The 17,788-nt window shown below is 38.6% G+C and overlaps 2 protein-coding genes and 1 long non-coding RNA gene across 4 annotated transcripts in view; 2 read left to right on the plus strand and 1 right to left on the minus strand.

Annotated features, from left to right (window-relative positions):
• The window catches only part of LOC136249275 (uncharacterized), a 268,619-nt gene that overhangs the window by 237,680 nt on the left and 13,151 nt on the right, over positions 1 to 17,788 (plus strand). The window lies entirely within an intron of this gene.
• Positions 97 to 8,148, minus strand: LOC136249273 (solute carrier family 2, facilitated glucose transporter member 8-like). The gene is made up of 3 exons (XM_066041233.1): positions 7,737 to 8,148; positions 5,220 to 5,444; positions 97 to 1,196 (listed from the first exon to the last, which is right to left on the minus strand). The coding sequence occupies exons 1-3, from the start codon at positions 8,094 to 8,096 to the stop codon at positions 144 to 146; spliced, it is 1,638 nt and encodes a 545-aa protein (XP_065897305.1). The 5' UTR covers positions 8,097 to 8,148; the 3' UTR covers positions 97 to 143.
• Positions 12,370 to 17,296, plus strand: LOC136251575 (solute carrier family 2, facilitated glucose transporter member 6-like). The gene is made up of 3 exons (XM_066044039.1): positions 12,370 to 12,381; positions 16,264 to 16,652; positions 16,882 to 17,296. The coding sequence occupies exons 1-3, from the start codon at positions 12,370 to 12,372 to the stop codon at positions 17,294 to 17,296; spliced, it is 816 nt and encodes a 271-aa protein (XP_065900111.1).

Genomic DNA, 17,788 nt, shown 5'->3' on the forward strand with positions numbered 1-17,788 from the left:
TATCTGGTTTCTTAGCTCGAAGTGTTATTGCGTAATTGTACCACATGACCTTATTACTAAAAATACTGTGTAATAAAAATAAATAATTAATTATGATAAATTAACTATAAAGGTACACTGTACAGCATTTTAAACAGGTAAAGTTACAGGGGGACATAATTTTTGCGATAACGATGGTGAAAATATCTTTCAATTTCTTCCAGAGATCTACCTTTGGTTTCCGGGATAAACACTGCTACAAAGATGATAGATAAGAAACACATTACTGCAAAAGACCAAAATGTCCCCCATGGCTGGACAGCATCTTGATAGCCTTCAAATGCACCAGTCACTATAGCAGCACAGCCATAGTTTGTGAGGGTTGCTAAACCCATTCCAAATCCTCGCACTCGCATGGGAATAATTTCTGATGACATTAGCCATGGAAGTGCCCCCCATCCAATTCCAAATCCAATAATGTAGAACATTATACTAGTGATTGCAAGTGGTTGTAGATGCTCCACACAGCCAGTAGTGAAGTTAACATTATTAGGAGCATCAGGATTACAATATGGCTCATTTGTTACATATCCATATGTCCCCATACTGACCATACTTAAAGTCATAATTGCACCTCCACCAATTAGTAGTATTCTCCGACCTAGAACATCTGTTAGAAGGAACCCTACAAATGTGGCAATCACTTGAACACCACCCACGGCAAGGGAGGCCACAGTAGCTGCATTGCTTACTTTACTTTGTTCAAATATTTTCTCTGCATTAAAGACGACTGCATTAATACCAATGAACTGTTGGAAGAACATTAAACTCAGTGCTAGAATTGTCGGATGATATACTGCTCTATTTCTAAGCTCTGCAAGTGATTGTCGGAAAGTCAGTTTATCCTCAGAAGCAATTTGTACCTCAATTTCATTTTGTTCAATAGTCACAGAATAAGATTTCCCTCTAAGCCACAAAAGTACTTTGTTAGCCTGTAAGTTCCTTCCTCTGCTGATCAACCATCTTGGAGTCTCAACAAGGGTAGTCACCAATGGTACAAACACTGCTAACACCACCAGTGCTATTACTGATAACCACTCATATTCCAGTCCAATACCAAATGCCTGAACAGCAAATACACCAATTGTTAATGATAGCTGGTTCATTACTCCAAATAGTCCACGTAGTTTGCCAGGAGCAATCTCTGAGATGTAGAGCTATTAAAATTTTAAAAAAATACAACAAAAAACAATATTCAGTTAAAACATTATATACCCACACAAAGATACCACAACACAAACACAGCACACACAAATATACACTGCACAACCCAGACAGCCTTCTGAAATAAAGGGACACACAATAGTAAAAGTAGATAGAGGACGAGGCCTGCGAATTCACCTCATATGCCTAGGTCAGTGTGTGCAAAGTGGTGTCATCAAACAACATCCTTAGTTACGTAGAACACAATTTTGTAGCCACTAACATAATTAGCCAGCAAATAGCTGTTTCCCAGAGATCAGCTGCACACACGAGCATGCAGACACACTGGCTTGACACCTTGTGATTGTCATCAACTAAAAGTCATTGCCAGTGGGTCACCTCAGAGTTGTTAGTGTTGTAAAGAACACCAACCAACACACATATACATGTATATAAAAGACAAAAAGCAAAGCCTTCGGCTACCACGTAAACATGGTCATACTTACCCAGTTTAACACTGCACTACTCAGGTGCTATGAGTCAGTACAGACAAATCCTACTAAGGGCAGGACTATTATGCTGTATATACCCAGCCTCACCAGTGGTGGATCTAGAAATTTTCAGAGGGGGTTTCAGATTCCACTCAACTTCAGCCTAGCTGTAAGTAAGACCAAACAAAAAAAAAGGTCACAACCTGCTGTGAACGCAGTAAATGTGATTTCAAAGGGAAAAGTATGAAGTTTCGCCTGTAGAAAGTCCTACTATAACACACTATGTATACCTCGTGGTGATTTTATCGCCCACACGACGAGTCGTCAATAAATTAGGGGCACGCGCTATTTTCAGAGGGGGCTTCGGCTGAAACCATTGCAACCCCCCCCCCCCCCCCCCCCCTGTATCCGCCACTGCTCACAGGTGAACGTTAAGGTGTGGGCACCATTATTAAGTCCCACCTGAACCTCACCCATTATTGGGCAATTGGAAACAGTGGAAACGGAAACTGGAAAACTCAAATCGTCATATAAATGTACCCTAGTGTAAAACCCTTGTTTAGTGGCCACCTCTTAAAGACCACCTTCTTATAAAGACCACCTCTGTACAAAGACCACATTGTAATTAGATCTCAGAGATGGCCAAGGACCACTTTGTGGTTACTTTTGATAAAGACCACCTCCTTACATGATATAATATTTGGTAAGTTTCAAACATGTATTCCATGATTCATATCAATGTCATCTCTTTGTCCACACTTCATTCGAGTCATATACCATCATCACTTAGTTTGTACCAGCATAGATAATACTATGGTACCAGAATGTGTCATAGAAAAATATTCCATGCAAGTGAAATGTAGCTAGTACACTACAACCTACTGTATCAACGAAAAATGACGTCTCATAGGAGATGATGACCTTAAGAGCCTAGTCTTTTTAGCTGTTTTGATAAAGCGGTCATGACATAGGATGTTTTGGACCTAGATATTATTGCAATGTAAAGAGGTGGTCTTTGTAAAGAGGTGATCTTTATAAAAGGTCATCATGAAGTGGTCGGTATGTCTTAGCCATCTTTGAGATCTAACTACAATGTGGTCTTTATAAGAAGGTGGTCTTTAAAAGGTGGCCACTAAACAAGGGCTTTACTCTAGGGTACATTTATATGATGATTTGACCATTTCCGATTCCATTTCCACTGTTTCCAATTGCCCCCATTATTAGAGACATGGACAGTTGTAGTTTGTTTACCTGGTACCCATTGATGGTCCCCACTTAATGGCCCTATTATCTTGCTAACAAAAACAGCAGCAACTGGGCATCACTGAGCACTGAACTTGGAACCTTGTGATTACCAGGCCAAGCCTCTATGGGCCAGTACTGGTTTGCTGGGTGGCAATAGCTGTGTTTCACATGGTTCCCATAAGCTTTGTTTTTTTTTTTGCTTTGTGCGTGCGTGCATGCACATTTGCATGGGGCCAATACACAAGGATAGTAATCGACTGCAATTACTTTACTTTCTACAATTACAATTGTGATTAATATTACAGTGTTTCATAAATGCAAATTACAAATACTTTCCTTAAATAACCTGATTACAAAACTAACCTTGATTGCATTGCATGGGTGTGCATGTGTGATACAAAAACTATGTGCAAGGGCTTTAGCATGCTCATAGACCATAAGTGTGCACAAGTAAGTATGTAATGTGTGTCTCTTCCAACACAAATGTGAGTTAAAACTGGCTGTTTTTGCAAAATTCTATTTTGCTATAAAAATGTAGTGAAATAAAACAGGTAAAAAATGTGTGCTACATAAAAATTTTGTGCTAGTTTTAATTGCTTCAATGTGTACTGAAATAAAGCTCAAATCAATGAAACCTATACACTACTAGATTCTCCTGTTCATTGACAGTATGAAAATCTTTGTTTTGTGTTTGTACAGTGTACAGTACATGAGTTATGGGTGCTTATTTACGATGCAATAGAAATAAAGTTAATTATTGTCATTGAGCCAAACCCTGTCTTTATAGCTTGTTTCAGTCATGAGCTATGATCGATTAAATAAGCACCTGGATTTTATTTGCCATATTGTTGCTGTATAATTCATAAATGGCTCAGACCACGGAGTGGTTGCTAGCTATTTCCTTTTATCCGGAGGATATTTTTTCTTACTGCGAATAGCTGTTTATCTGAGAGAACTGGCCAAACACCGTTGATGTGTGAGACTGAGCCTTCTGAATTATAAATTAAGTTTATTCCTGTTCCAACTATCTATCACTATAACTCCAAGACTATTCATCGCAAAAGGATGAAACTTTGGCTGTCCACTCCTTTTGGATAACAGAGAAGAAATAAACTGGAATTTGAGGAATGTGCTGGTTTTTGCTCAGCAGGTCACAAATGATGGTTATGGCTACATAATATCATCACATATTCTGTGGTAAGATTAGGGCTGAGTGATACTGCCATTTTAGTATCACGATCGATACTAAAACCACTATTCACGATACAGAATAGTTCACAATACTTACAAATAAGTCAATCATAGGTGGTGGTGCTGCATAGTGAATTCCTGCAGGAAGTCTTTAAAGGTAGCATTAAACTAGCCACTATCATCCTTGTTTCCAGTATCAGTTATTGTAACACATGCTTTGAGGTTATGTTATAGTGTTCACACCTCTCTGCAGGGATAACCAGGTTGTGACTTAAAGGATTCTTAGCCTAGTATTGCATAACAAATGGATTTTTAGATGACAATAATGTACAGGTATGGGGTATCATGATAGTTAAAACCAAAATATCGCGAAATCAATACTTTCAAAATATCGCGATATATTGCTAAAACGATAATATTGCTCAGTCCTAATCTCCATAGGATGGTCTTTTTGATTAATTGTGTGCCACATAATATTTTTGTAAATTATAATTAATTTCCAGTATTAATATCATACTTGGCCTCACCAGATATTGCTTTTAGTTTCGTATGTCTTTATTGTACAGCCACACTGTTTTGCATGAAGGTGTTGTTGTATCATCACTCTGACTTTGGCATACAATTGATCAATAAGACCATCCTATGGGGATACACTCTAAAAACAACAAGATAGCAGCAGTGTAGACATTAAACAGTCTTTATAAAGAGGTGACCACTAGGTGAATTGTTTAATTTACTGTTTCAGTTCTATATTCCACTGAATGCAATGCTGCTGGATTATGCCCTCATCTAAACTAATCTCCTGGTTCAGCATCTTACTAAAGTGCTAATGCCATTGCAACATGGCACTTGGACACACCTGCTACTAAGGTGTCCCACATGGGTTAGAGAGGTCAAATTGTTTTTTGAAAGCAGTTGATTTTTAGCTGCAGCATCTGATAGAGGGCAAAAATGCTGTAGTTTTGTACATATAAGTTAGCCACAATTCCTTTTGTGATAGCAAAAAAAAAGGGTTACCCCCACACACACACATATGCGTTTGTATACATATACCAACACACGCACATTACATACACACACACACTACACACACACACACACAATACTTACAGCAATGCTTGATGAAAAACAACCAACTCCAATTCCAGTAAAATATCGACCAGCAAACAACAAAGGTCTAAACAATGGTCCATCAGTAGCATATGTCACCAATATCATAATCCAGCCAATCATCATTGGAATACTGGATAACATTAGTGAGAGCTGTCGACCAAAATAATCTACCATCCATCCACCAATTAGTCCTCCAAAGACCGCCCCAACTGGCATGAGAGCCTGATCAAAAAATCATACAATGCATGTCACATGTTACACTAACATAGGAGGCTATCTCAGCACAACAGAAAAATTGTGCATTTTGAATTATGAAACTTTGCACATAGTTGGTACACCTGATGAATGCAATTTGAGAGGTGAGCCATTGCAATTCGATCTTTCTGTCTTTTAAAGTTCATTTCGTGTCCAAAAATGTCTATATATCACCCATGCAACACTCAATTTGTTCAAACTGGGTGTCAAATTGAAATCTTTATCTAGAAACACGTTTGTACTTGTTTCAAGTTCATAACTTACTTTGTTTAAAAGTTATGATCATTTACACAAGCTGAAATTCATATAAGTTTGTCTCCATTATTTACTCTTGGTAGCATGCATAAGCTTCACAATTACTGATAGTATTATATATACTATTTTAAAATCCAATTTATAGACAGATTTTAGAGTCACACCGATGATAGAATAATTATGACCTTTGTTGAACTACCTCAAGAGGGTTCAAACCCCATATGCCCCATCCCTGGATTCTCTTCACTCTCCAGGTTGTATATGTTCTCTGTAAATGGTTAGCTGAATCATAAATATTAAATTACAAACCAAAGAATGTGTTCTAATTAATTACGTGGGCAGTTATATATTTGATGAGCATAACTTTGGAACGGAATAAGCTATAAACTTGCAAAAAGGATCAACTTGTTTCTTGGATTAAGATCTTAAATTTGACATCCAGTTTGAACAAATTGAACGTTGCATGGGTGATATATAGACAAGGTCACTATTTTTGGACATAAAATTAATGAGTTGTAACAAACACCAAAAGGTCAAATCTGTGATGGCTCCACATCTCAAATGTCATCTAATGAGGCACACTAAAAAAATTTTATGCTTTTGTCACAAAGCGCATAGTTCATCTCATTTTTATGAGTATCGTACAACAAGAAATTTTTATGAAAGAACAAAGTCGACAAATTTGACGAATGAGTTAAATTTGTGTTACATAAGATTTGGGCGGCATTTAACCTCATATATACCACTTTAGCATGGGCATTCAAAGGCACCACTCAGGGTTTAACTCACATATTGCCCAGGTAATATCATGGGAAAGCGATTTGCCAATGATTTTGATACCCAGTCAGTTCAAAGAAACAATGCACTTTGACTCGTTGTATTGAGCAACATGGAGCTTTGTATTGTGGGAGTCATTTTTGTAGTGGTTGATAAGCTTAGTATATTTGCTAAGATAAACTAGTTGGTTGTTACTAAAGGATAATGAAGGTACAAAATAATTGTTAGGGCGATCATGGATGTGTATTTCTACCCACCGCATACCAGCCTTTGAACAGACCATGGAACAGCAAAGCTTCTACTGCTATGTTGAAATAGGTTAGTGACTTACAGTCCTAAGTACTTAACTTAATACAAAATCTTACTTACTGTCCCAATAGTGAAGTTAGTTGGCTTAACTTAGTACAAAAATGATACAATATAAACTCCATCCCACAATCGCAAGTTTTCTAACATTGCGTGTTGAAGCATAGTAACGTACTAATGACATTTTAACGTATGGATAACATTCTGGTGGCTATTAGTCCATGCTATTAAAACCATGATCGATCTTCAGGTGCTACTGTATAAAACAAACAGGGTGAGTTCTCGTTAGCTCTTTCACCTATTAGGTGAGTGCACCCCAAGTGATATATATCACTTATACCATAGCTGCTTGGTATTTGCTGATAAATATATACAGCCGCGGCCCTCGGGCTTTGGGTGTATATATCAGCAAATCCCTCGCAGCCGTGGTATAACTATTAAGTACAGCTAGATCTAATTCAGGTGTAGCTGTAGTGTGTTGTTAACAAGTCAACAATATATGTACCATACATGTACACTGAGTTCATGCATGGTAAATGGTGTGTACAAGTAAGGCTGCAATAGCTAATTATGCACTTTACTCATTGCAGCAGCAGATGGCTTTGCTCTCATCTTGCATCAAATGGGTATCATGTAGGCATGTGCTGTTGGTAGATCTGTGACCACAGTCAGACTAGCCAAAATTTTACCGTGACCTGTGACTAAGACTCTAAGAGCCTTTTTCAGGTGACTTACCAACAAATATTATACTTTTGATTGTGGGTTGCAAATTCTTGTTCTTGACTTTGGTGGCCTTCACCGTTTGACGTGTGTGGTCACAGATCTACCTATACAGGGAGTGCCTGTGTGCCACCCCCCTATACTGAGTGCTGCTTTGCTTCTAGGCACAACATCTCACACACACATAATAAAACAACTTACATTAAACATAGAGTGGTAGATGTTCTTATTCATGTCAGTGTGTGTTCCACTCTTCTTATCCAAATCAGGTAGTGCGGGAGAAGAGAATCCGATCACAAACCCAATACTGAACGAGCCAAGAACTGCAACCACACAAGCGTAAAGTACTGATCTTATACGGCCTGTCTTGACAGGCGTTAATTTGATGCTTTTCTCTTCTACAGAGTTCAACGGAGAGTCGGGCCCGTCTGGCTGGTCCATTGCCGCTGTTCCCAAAGTAAACGCTACTGATGACGACGATAGCAGGGGGCGAATCTCTGGACTGTAACTGCTTGACCTTGACGATCTCATGTTTTCATCCCCGTAACGAATGTTAGACATTTGCTCCGGGTTTGCTCTATAAGGTTTGCAGTGGGACACACTAGTCAAAATATTTTAGGAGGTGCTTAAAGCTATTGTCCGCCAATGCATGGATGCGCTTAATCATAATGACGTCAAGTTACAAATAATTATTTCCGAAATAACTGTTACTTTTTTAGTAGTCTAGACACCTAGTAGCACACAACAGGCCTATGCCTATGGAGCGGCACTAGTCTGGGGCCGCTCCATAGGCATAGTCTGAATGAATGTGTAGGCGGCATTTCTGTCATAGATACTAGCTATAGAGCTAGCCTTACCTATAGTATCTATGTTTCTGTAAGCTGGCTAATCCGCTAACTCCTAGTTATTATTAGGTAGCTAGGCTGTCACAGTAAAATCCCTATCCCTGGAGTAGTCCTCAGCTTTGTAGCAAGGCCAAACAAACTGAGTGGTCAGGCAGGCCATTTATGGTGTTGTGGATGAGGAGTAGTCTCACATAGCAAGACCTTTTTTCTCTTTGTAGTCAATGGTCTGGCCAATTTAGTAGGCACCACCTATTATGCTTTTAATTTTCCTATTATGTTAAGCTGCAGTGCTCACTCCATAATGTTTTGGAATTTTGTACTCTGTGAATAAACAACTTCACAGGATCACAGCTAGTTTGGTACGCCCTATGCTTGAATATAGTAATGCAGTATGGGAGCCTTTCCTTGTTCTCAATCAAAGAAATATAGAAAAAGCCCAATGTTGGCTACACATTTACTACCATCAATTAGAGACAAGCCCTATGAGGAGAAACTTCCCACCGGATTCTTCAGTTATCATTTCTGGCTCATAGGCATACTACTATACAAGATTCTTGTATTTTAATTCAAATTTTTCTACTTTATATACCTACTCCAATACCATCATCACCAGGGGACACCAGTTCAAACTGTTTAAGTATCATTCAAGATTAAACTGTAGATCAAAATAGTTTGTTAATAGGTTAATTAATGATTGGAACACTTTGCTTACAAATGTAGTTAACGCTATTTCTGTAAACAGTTTTAAGTCCTTATTAGATAATTACCTAAATTTACTTTTGTTAATATTGTATACTGTTATGTGCTGATCCGGTATACAAGCTGTGCCTTTACTGGTACTTTAATCATAATCATAAACTTCCAGCTTATGACATTGTTGTCCATGGGTAAAGTGTTCCTTTAACAGCTTTGTAGATACATAATATGACTATGATCATGTCAAGACTGTTCTATTAGAGTACGTCAATACAAGCAGTTATGTGCTGCACTTACAATGCGTCATAATTATTCTACCCATTATGCTTGATGCTATTATGTTCAAAATTGTGCCAGCACAATAGGCTGGTACTTACACACGAGACTATAGACGAGGAGGCATGCAGATATAGCTATACTGCATGTGTAAAGTGCATTGACATGTGACTCATGTTGAACTAGAAGGTCTGTGGGAATACCCATAAGACAAAATTTGTAAGTCAAGCTTTGACTCTCTGCTTTGAGACTGTATTTCTAGCTGAAATGAAAGTTTTAAGATGGTTTACTAAAACCTATAGCCGACTGCTTTATTAGAATATCTCAATCTTTTGCAAAACTGGACCAGCCAGACCACTTGCTACAGCCCTACCTATATAGTTGAGCCTTGTATATAATGTGTTTTGTGCCTTGTCAGACCAAGTTATACAGCCAATTGTCAAAATGAGGTAGAACTAGTTTAGTATAGGGAACTGTGATTTGATATCACTGCTGGATCTGACTTAATTCAGATGTCATTTTGTAAAAAGCTATGCATCTAATACAAATGAACATAATTCCTTGTTTTTATGTAGATTGAGATACTCTAAAAAGCAATCAGCTATTCTAATATAACACTGAAACAGTGAAAACATACACGGGAGGCATTTTTCATTTAAAATGTTCATTATTTACTTACTTTCTTGGAAAATGTTTTGCTGTCATCTATTACACTTATGTAAAGCTTACAATCTTTTGAAACATTTAAGTCACTTTTATATAGCTATATAGTCTGTTGTTTGAAACTTGTTAGCTGGTGGACACTGTATTGTCGGCCTATATTTGAATGCTGGCCGAATAGCAATATTCGACAAAAGTCAATAGCCCAATCAAGTAGCTTTTTGACAATTTACAAGGAATGGCTTAATAGTTAGCTGATTTTCAGTACTGAAAAGATCTCCGTTCAGCTTTCATTGTTTTTAATACATGAAATTTTATTTGACAGTCAGGCTGGTGTTAGGCATCAAGCAATTATATGCTCTAAAGTTTATATATTCTCCAAAGAGCTGTAGCTAACTATATTCTTTTATTAAATGTACACTAAAATTATTCAATTGTTAGTCATTGTATTATAATGTTCGACAAACGATTAATTTTGAGGGAAGTAAAACTAGGAAGCAAAACAAGGAACCTGGCTTTTAGCTTACAAACGGTGCTTTTGTAGAAAAGTAAACAGTTGTTTTTCCACTCGAGTAGGTGACTGTTTGATTATAGAGTACCTCTATCCTAAACACTCTGAGATCATAGACTATTTGGTGGTACAGATAAACTATGTTAACTTTTTTAGAAATTACAAAATGTGACTGATGATCAATTAGGGGTTGTATACAATCACTGGACTGGACTAGTGGACTGGACTGGTGGACTGGACTACTGGACTCAGTTTTTTTTGTTTGTTTTTCATTTTAGCACATATTTGGGCAACTGGTTGTAGCTATTGCTACATTGAATGTAAAATATGCAGGTGAATCTGTCTACTTGGCACTGTCTGTTATCATAGAATTGTGTGTAATTCTCTCTCTCTTGGCATAATGTCTATTGTACGACTACCATTTGTCTTATCATGAAGTACAAACCATACAGTACATGTGTATGTAGTGTTGTAGTAACCATGCAAGTTATAGTCATGGAGTCAGCTAAATTAAGTGGTGACAGTTAACTGCCTTGCTATTCAATAGCTGATAACAAGGTTCTATAGTTTTGCATGACGGCAATAACAAGTGAAATCACATGCACAAGATTTCAACCAATCAAATTGATTCATTTAAACTATAATTACCGCATGTGACTTCTGTTTTAGATTTGTTGACACGCAAGAACTATTAGAACCTCTGTACATAGCTGAAGCTGGGCAATGTTGACAAGTCTGGCATGATCACATCTTTCTTTTGTTTGTGTGTGGGTTTCTTTATGTGTGGAGGAGTGATCTAACTACATGAGACTAACATAAGTTGCCCAAATATTTGGTTTAAAAAGGGAAAATACCTGAGTCCAGTAGTCCAGTCCACCAGTCCAGTCCACTAGTCCAGTCCAGTGATTGTATAACAACCTCAATTAGGGTAGTTATAGTTGATTGCTCTATTAGAGTATTTCGATCTGAACTTTTGATACCAATACAAAATGTAATTTTAGTTGCCTGAATATATATAACTACTGCACTTGGCCAGTTTCTGGAAACCGGGAACCTCAGAAACTCGATCCCCAGATTGGCGCCGGGTTGCGTGGGTACAGAATGATGATATCCGGCCTTTGTGAAATCCACAGCAGTAACGACTGATCATGATGTGATGTATCGACGCTGATGGCTTTGCCGGGGGGTACTCCGTTTAGTCCTTACACTCCGCCAAGTTCGTTTAGCTTCCACGCCCAGGGAGGGTATGACTTCTCACCACGGTCCAGAATTTTTTTTTTCCCCGGGCTGGATGGACTGCCCTTGCCTACCACCCCCAGCACAAAGAAAGCACGTGCTGGACAACTGAATAAAAAGGACCAGATTGCTGAAAGTTTAAAAGTCCCTGTGCTCATCAATGCGGCCCATCTCAGGAGAGGCATCAGAGGAGCGATGCGAGATAGACCTACTTCCACGTATGCACATTGTAGCTGACCGAAGTAGAGAAAAAGACAATGTGCATCGGATAAAAGCCAGAGTCTGACTGTAACTAGTAGAGCCGCGGCGAGATAGATGGTCAGCCAAACGACGGTAGAAAACTATTGCCTCCCTTCCCATACCTCCAGTGGTCGCAAACACAAGGGGAGTGAAGGAGGCCTCAACCTCTCTGACACGGTCACCATACTCACGTTTCTTCTGTGCCTCGTGACGTCGATACAAAGAGGGGACACTGGTGTTGCAGTAGCTCGGTGCATTAGGATGCCGAAACACCCTTACGTCAAAAAAGGCACTTTGCCGCTGCCCCCAGAATCCCCTAGCATGTATGTCTGCCCTAGCCTCATCCTGACGGTTGGCAGTCTTAGGTGCAATGATCTCCCCAGTAAGTGGCTGTAAAGGTGGCTCAAGGGCCACACCATGACATGTCTTGGAAAGCCACTCTGCAGTGATGTTTCGCAAAGCATTGTGGCGAACAAATGTGAGGCCTCCATGTCTGCAAATCATAGCATGATCCGCAGAAAATGAGACCCCACAAACACAGTGACCGGGTATGTTCAGGAGCTTCCAGCCGTATCTAAGATGCAAGGTATCCCAAAATTCTTGCATCATCAGATGGAATCCCTGCTCTGCTAAAGGCAATGCTGTCAGCCAGGCAGAAGCACCCGGTTCACTGTTCAGGTCTAAAACTCTTTGGGATTGTGACAAAAGATTAGATTTGATCGTAGAAGCCCTCCCCCTCAAAGTAGAGCGACGATCCTGATGAATCTGAGCCTTGATAGAACTAACATCGGGTAGGGGGGCTAGTAGATTCTGAGCAACAATCAAAGATCTCAGAGAGTGTGTGATTTTGATAGATGCAGTAAACTGAGAATCAGCAATGTCTACAGGATTGACAATACCCAAGCCACCTAGGCGGCAGGGTAGAGAGAGCACATCACGCTCTAAGGCAGAACAAGCACCGTGGCCAGTGAGGGCAGGGATCAGCTTCAAACGGATGGCATCCTCTAGAGGCTGAAACAGGGGCCCGACATTGGGGATGGTCCTCATGATGTATATACCCACCGGCCTATCATCCCATGAGTGAAAGCACAAAAAGCCGCATGAGGACGATTTGTAGCAATCTCAGCCAAAGCAAGCACTTCACTGGACCAAGAACAAACCTTCTTGGCCACAAACCCCTCTGCAAATTCTCGAGAGCCCAATGCAGCCCCGAGATGGCGCTGGCCCTGATCAGTAATCTGCATACCAGTGTCAGCAAAGATAGATTTTGCAATAGTTAACAAATGAGGCTTTACAATCAACACTGTCTTAGATGCATTAGAAAAATACCCGAAATTAGGTCCCAAAGAGGATAGTATCTGCCACCATTTATGCAAAAGTTGATCTGGAAAGTAACAGAGAGCAGAACTATTTTAGCAAGACCATTTACAGTGGTATATTTAATGTAAGTTAGTTATGCTTTATAGATTGCTAGCTAGCTATATAGCTTCTTTTTGTTCAGTTGTCATCAGATGGTGATAGACATGTGACAGTGCAAACATACAAGTGTGACAGTGCAAACATACAAGTGTGACAGTGCAAACATACAAGTGAACATATAGCTATCATGTGAGTCCAGGAACAATAGTTATCCCACAAAACCACAATCTAGCCCTTTGAAGCCAGTGATACCTGCATGCATGGTGTGGGTATAAAATTCATATAAGTCACTAGATCGGTTTCATCCTGCTGTGTAGCTATCACTATTGTAGCTCACTTGTTTTATGATGCACATTTGAGCCTGTTCAAATGCTGATGGAAGCAAGGGGTCAGCATGGAAGCATAAATCATTGAGGAATATATATGTAAGTAAGAAGTTTAGCTACAACACCATTTTGACTTTTTGACTTGCAATAGCTAGCTATAATTCAAAATCTTGTCAAACTCATAAATCTTGTTCAGACATATTTTGGCTTGTTGCATGCAAAACCCTAGGCCTCGGATAGATGTGAAGAAAAATTTCAAGCAACCTAGCTGATCTCCGTTCTGTAGCCTAAACTAATTGTGTAATAGATTCCCCTACATTAGAGGTTGCTGTTGCTGCATGCTTTTATAGAAGGCAGCTACTTTGAATACTGGGGTGTTTCCTGCATGCTTTAGTCAGACCAGATTTTATCCAACTTGCAATAGTAGGATGATTCTTCTGGTTAAAACTGTCCTTCCATGCAATGTAGTGAACAGTAAGGTACTATATAGTACTCTATAGTGCATGTGGATCATGAAGGTTTGATTTACACTTTCATGCAATGAAATAGTATTGACCAGAACCAGCCTCAGACAATACCTTCATGGTGCCTTGGCCATATTGGATCAAGCTCAAAAATTCCTTTAGCACAACCCAAAATACTTCCCCCATAAGTTGCAGCAATTTTTTTAACTTATTAATATTTTGTGGAATTTATATGAGTCAGTTCACCATTACAACTTTCGTAGTATAATTAATCAATAATGAACTCCTAAAAGTTCACTATTGATTAATTATACAACAAAAATATTAATGAAAAAGTGTAATTGATTTTGATTAGGGATTTTATGAGCTACCAAGGGTATGGATCACCGTATTGTAGTGGCAATAAACTAGCAGTATGGATAAAATTAACAGGTGAGTTTCCCACTTTTTATGGTAACGATCCCTACTAGCTTGTAATATTATTCTTAGGTATATCTCACAGGTAGCAGTTGCAACTATATAATTAGCAGTGGCAGATACAGGAGGGGTCAAGAAAATTTAGTATACCAAGATCGAGATACTCTAATAGAGCAGTCACTCTAATGAAGCAGTCGTAGTATTAGAGCAGTGTGTAGCGAGCTATTTAAGGATTTTTATGCCAAACCAGACAATGTAGTGCCATGCCATTTCCTCCCTTTCCAAAAGTCTGGTGATAAGGCTTCCAACCCAGCCTTTTTTTTTCAACTCAGTGGTAGCACACAAGTGCCAGGACAACTACAACATTGAGAGACTGGTTCTTGATAGACATGATTTCTCTGTTGAATTTGCTAATCAATTTACGTTGAGCTTCTCCATTTTCCATAGAGAAAATAAACATGTGAATGAGTGATGTTTCCACTTGTATGTTTGCACTGTTACATATGTAGAATTGTAGATCTTTACATTGTAAGGATCCACAGTATGTAAATATACTGGATGCCACACTAAAGACTAATGCACTTGATCCCCAAATAGCTTGTAGTTTAGTCACCAACATTACTGTGTTCTTGATGTCACTATAATGGAATAAACATCATGACATTTGACAATAATTATCTGATTTACAAAATTTTAAACAACTATATACAAGCAAAGGCTATAGACACAATAGTTTTTGTATATTCCACAATGGATTAGTAATACGAATAAGCAACAAACTTGAGATACAAGTCTTTTACAGATTCAAAATAACAGTAAACGACAGCTTTTGATTACGTATACAAATTACAATCTTTATTTAAGTTCCATAGTTGCAGTATATCAGCACTGCACTACTGTACATAATTTTATTGTATCAACACAATTTATATCATTATTGTGGCATCATTTATGCATCTCAGTTGATTGTATAAAACTTAAATGTGTATTGGTACTTCACATATTAGTGGATGTGAAACTGATAAGTTCATGTGGCCTTATAGGCACTTTTTACAGCAGGAGGTCTTGTTGGTGCCCTTCTGACTGGGTGGCTGGTGGCTCACAATGGACGACAATTTACCATGGTGATGTGTAGTCTTCCATTATCTGTTGGGTGGTTAATGATACTGATCACTCCTGATATCGCTGGAAGTTTATTTAAACCACTCCTCTTTACCGGTAGATTTTTCATGGGAACAGGAATTGGTGTTGCTTCAATGGCTGTTCCCGTACGTAATATTATGTGTTGATGCATGCTTAGCTCTGAAATAGAATGGACCTCTAATGTTGTCAGCTACTTATGAAAACATGGCTGTAGGAAGAGCTTCTCTGAACCTGTAAATTAACAGACAGAAATATTACATAGCCAGACAATTCAGTTAGGCCTCTATCATAGCCGGCACTTCTTAGTCCATCAAAAATATAATTTACGAGTTTATGTTATGATACCTCTAAACTACACTGCAGGTGACAAGTCAATACTATCCCCACCAACAATAGTGAAGTTGAAAGGAGTGTCTCCAGTTAACAATGCTAATTGACTTACCTTCTATGATTGATTTGCATAATAATGGTTATTTCTCTTTTGCTTCCTTCTAGTTGTACATTGCTGAAATTGCACCTAGGGGCTTGCGAGGACTCTTTGGAGCAGTAAACCAGTTAGCATTGACTGTTGGAATATTACTAGCACAAGGTTTGGGGATCTGGCTACACTATAATTGGTTATGTGTGGTTGCACTAGCTATATTGGTAGTGTTCGTACCTCTGTCATCAATGACTCTGAAGGAGTCTCCAAGATGGCTGATCAGCCAGGGAAATAACGTGCTTGCTATAAAAACTCTAGCATGGCTAAGGGGTCCAGATTTTGATGTACAAGAAGAACAAACAGAGATTAATAACAGAATTACTGGTGAGGATAGAATGACACTGCTGAGACAATTCCATTTCTTACCCACTTATTCTGTTTTCCACCCTCTCATTTTGACCATGTTTTTGATGTTCTTAACAGTTTTCTGGCATTAATGCTATTATTTTTAATGCACAATTCATATTTGAACAAGTAGGAGTAAGCAATGCAGCAGCAATTACTGCCACTTCTATCGGAGTGGTGCAAGTTGTGGCTACCCTTGTTGGAGTAATTTTAACAGACATTGTTGGAAGAAAAATACTACTAACCATTGGTGGTATAACCATGTGTGTGAGCCTTGTCGTATTGAGTGTCTGTGACTTTTTGAACAATAAACCTTATTGTCATCCTGATGCTAACCCATCTGATCCTAAATGTGAAGACCATCTCCAGCCTCTAGCCATTACTGCTATAATGTTCTATATAGTGGGGTTCTCTATTGGTTGGGGTGCCCTACCTTGGTTGTTAGCATCCGAGTTGATACCTTTGAGAGTGAAGGGAACTGGTGTTGGAATTACTACTTGCTTTAACTGGATTTGTGCTACAATTGTACTGCTATCATTTGGAAGTTACCAAGATGCTGTTGAGCCATGGGGATCATTCTTGATCTTGTCATATGCAATAATCTGTCTCTTGTCAGTTATCTTTGTGTTGCTATTTGTTCCAGAAACTAAAGGAAAATCATTAGAAGAGATTGAAAATTACTTTAATCGTAGTGGCAAATAGTAAATACCCTTTAATAACCTCTGGACTGTGTGTTGTGTATGTGCATACATTTGATATTTTATTTCATATATTTGCTATAACTTTGTACATATGATGAATGTTATGCAGTTGGTGATCACGTATAGCAGAGCTTGCCAATTAGTTTGTATGCTAGCCATCTATGCTTCAATGCTTACTAGTACTATATGCAAATTTATAAAGCAAATAATTTTCAAGAGTTTATTTCTGAGGATCACCCACTTCATACGCACAGACTGCTTACTATATCATAGAGCGAATGTAGTACGTATAGATGTAAAATTCCAGAAAAAATTTTACAGACAGCTGAGCAACTGCAAAATTTCCATTCCTCAAAAGCTTGTATACATATATGGTATACTACAAATGTTAAGATGCATTATTACAATGTAGATTTTATGTGACTGTGACCTTGTATTTTGTGACTGGATGATGATTATCCTAACCTCGGTGAACCCATAAAATTTATCGCAG

This window comes from Dysidea avara, chromosome 3, assembly GCF_963678975.1.
Source record: "Dysidea avara chromosome 3, odDysAvar1.4, whole genome shotgun sequence".
In the NCBI taxonomy this organism is placed as follows: Eukaryota; Metazoa; Porifera; class Demospongiae; order Dictyoceratida; family Dysideidae; genus Dysidea; species Dysidea avara.